Genomic DNA, 1245 nt, shown 5'->3' with positions numbered 1-1245 from the left:
TGTAAACCTGAGGCATGCTGGGAGTGGGCGGGGTTATACTGGGGGTGGGCTTTCCATCTTGTTTGCCAGTGTCCAGTCCTGTAGGTGGCAGTATAACCCGCATGCGTCCCTCCCGGGGGCCCGTATAGCCCGATGGGGCCCGTGTAACCCGCATGCGTCCCTCCCGGGGGCCCGTATAGCCCGATGGGGCCCGTGTAACCCGCATGCGTCCCTCCCGGGGGCCCGTATAGCCCGATGGGGCCCGTGTAACCCGCATGCGTCCCTCCCGGGGGCCCGTATAGCCCGATGGGGCCCGTGTAACCCGCATGCGTCCCTCCCGGGGGCCCGTATAGCCCGATGGGGCCCGTGTAACCCGCATGCGTCCCTCCCGGGGGCCCGTATAGCCCGATGGGGCCCGTGTAACCCGCATGCGTCCCTCCCGGGGGCCCGTATAGCCCGATGGGGCCCGTGTAACCCGCATGCGTCCCTCCCGGGGGCCCGTATAGCTTAACCCGCATGCGTCCCTCCCGGGGGCCCCTATAACCCGCATGCGTCCCTCCCGGGGGCCCCTATAACCCGCATGCGTCCCTCCCGGGGGCCCCTATAACCCGCATGCGTCCCTCCCGGGGCCCCTATAAACCGCAGGTGTCCCTCAGCGGAGGATTTGTATCTTGTTGAACTCTTGTGGTTGTTTTTGTCAGATATGCACACCAATATGGCGATGTTGCTGGACGCGCTCTCGCACCTCTCGGGGGCCCCGGGCTCCTCCCTCAGCGCCGTCTCTATGTGTGACTTCATCACCTACATCACCATCCTGGACCTGGCGCAGACCCTCCTCCGCATCTTCCCCGCCCTCCAGTCCTTGTTACTCTGCTATGACCTGGAGGAGAGCCGCGACCCCGTGCTGGTGGAGGCGGGGCCTGCGGAGTTCACAGGTACGGCGCCGCGCTCTGATTGGCCGCAGCCACAATCTCCGACATTTCTAATCCGAACCTTTTCTCTCCGCAGAGAACCAATTGAAGCAGCTGGACCTCCGCTTCCCCCACAGTCCCGCCCACACCCCGCGACTGCTGTCCCTGCTGAAGGCGTCCCCCCACCTGGAGGAGCTGTCCCTGGAGAACGCGGCGCTGACCCGGCAGGAGGACATCCGACTGGTGCTGCAAACCATCACCGGTAACCGCCCACTTGTCACATGCCCCGCCCACTTGTCACATGCCCCTCCCACTTGGCCCGTGCCCCTCCCACTTGGCCCGTGCCCCTCCCACT

General features: G+C 65.8%; 1 protein-coding gene across 1 annotated transcript in view; it reads left to right on the top strand.

Moving 5' to 3' along the window:
- LRRC41 (leucine rich repeat containing 41) overlaps positions 1–1245 on the top strand; it is a gene marked incomplete at its 3' end in the record, with an annotated part of 7931 nt that overhangs the window by 4490 nt on the left and 2196 nt on the right. Inside the window, exons 3-4 of the mRNA XM_018575188.1 lie at positions 681–914; positions 988–1152. Coding sequence (XP_018430690.1) covers positions 681–914; positions 988–1152 — 399 coding nt within the window. The remainder of the gene's footprint in view (positions 1–680; positions 915–987; positions 1153–1245) is intronic.

The sequence above is a fragment of the Nanorana parkeri genome, unplaced genomic scaffold (assembly GCF_000935625.1).
Source record: "Nanorana parkeri isolate BGI_ZX_2015 unplaced genomic scaffold, ASM93562v1 scaffold3618, whole genome shotgun sequence".
NCBI lineage: Eukaryota > Metazoa > Chordata > Amphibia > Anura > Dicroglossidae > Nanorana > Nanorana parkeri.
The sequence above is the reverse complement of the archived record's forward strand: the minus strand, read 5'-3'. Positions and strand labels throughout refer to the sequence as shown.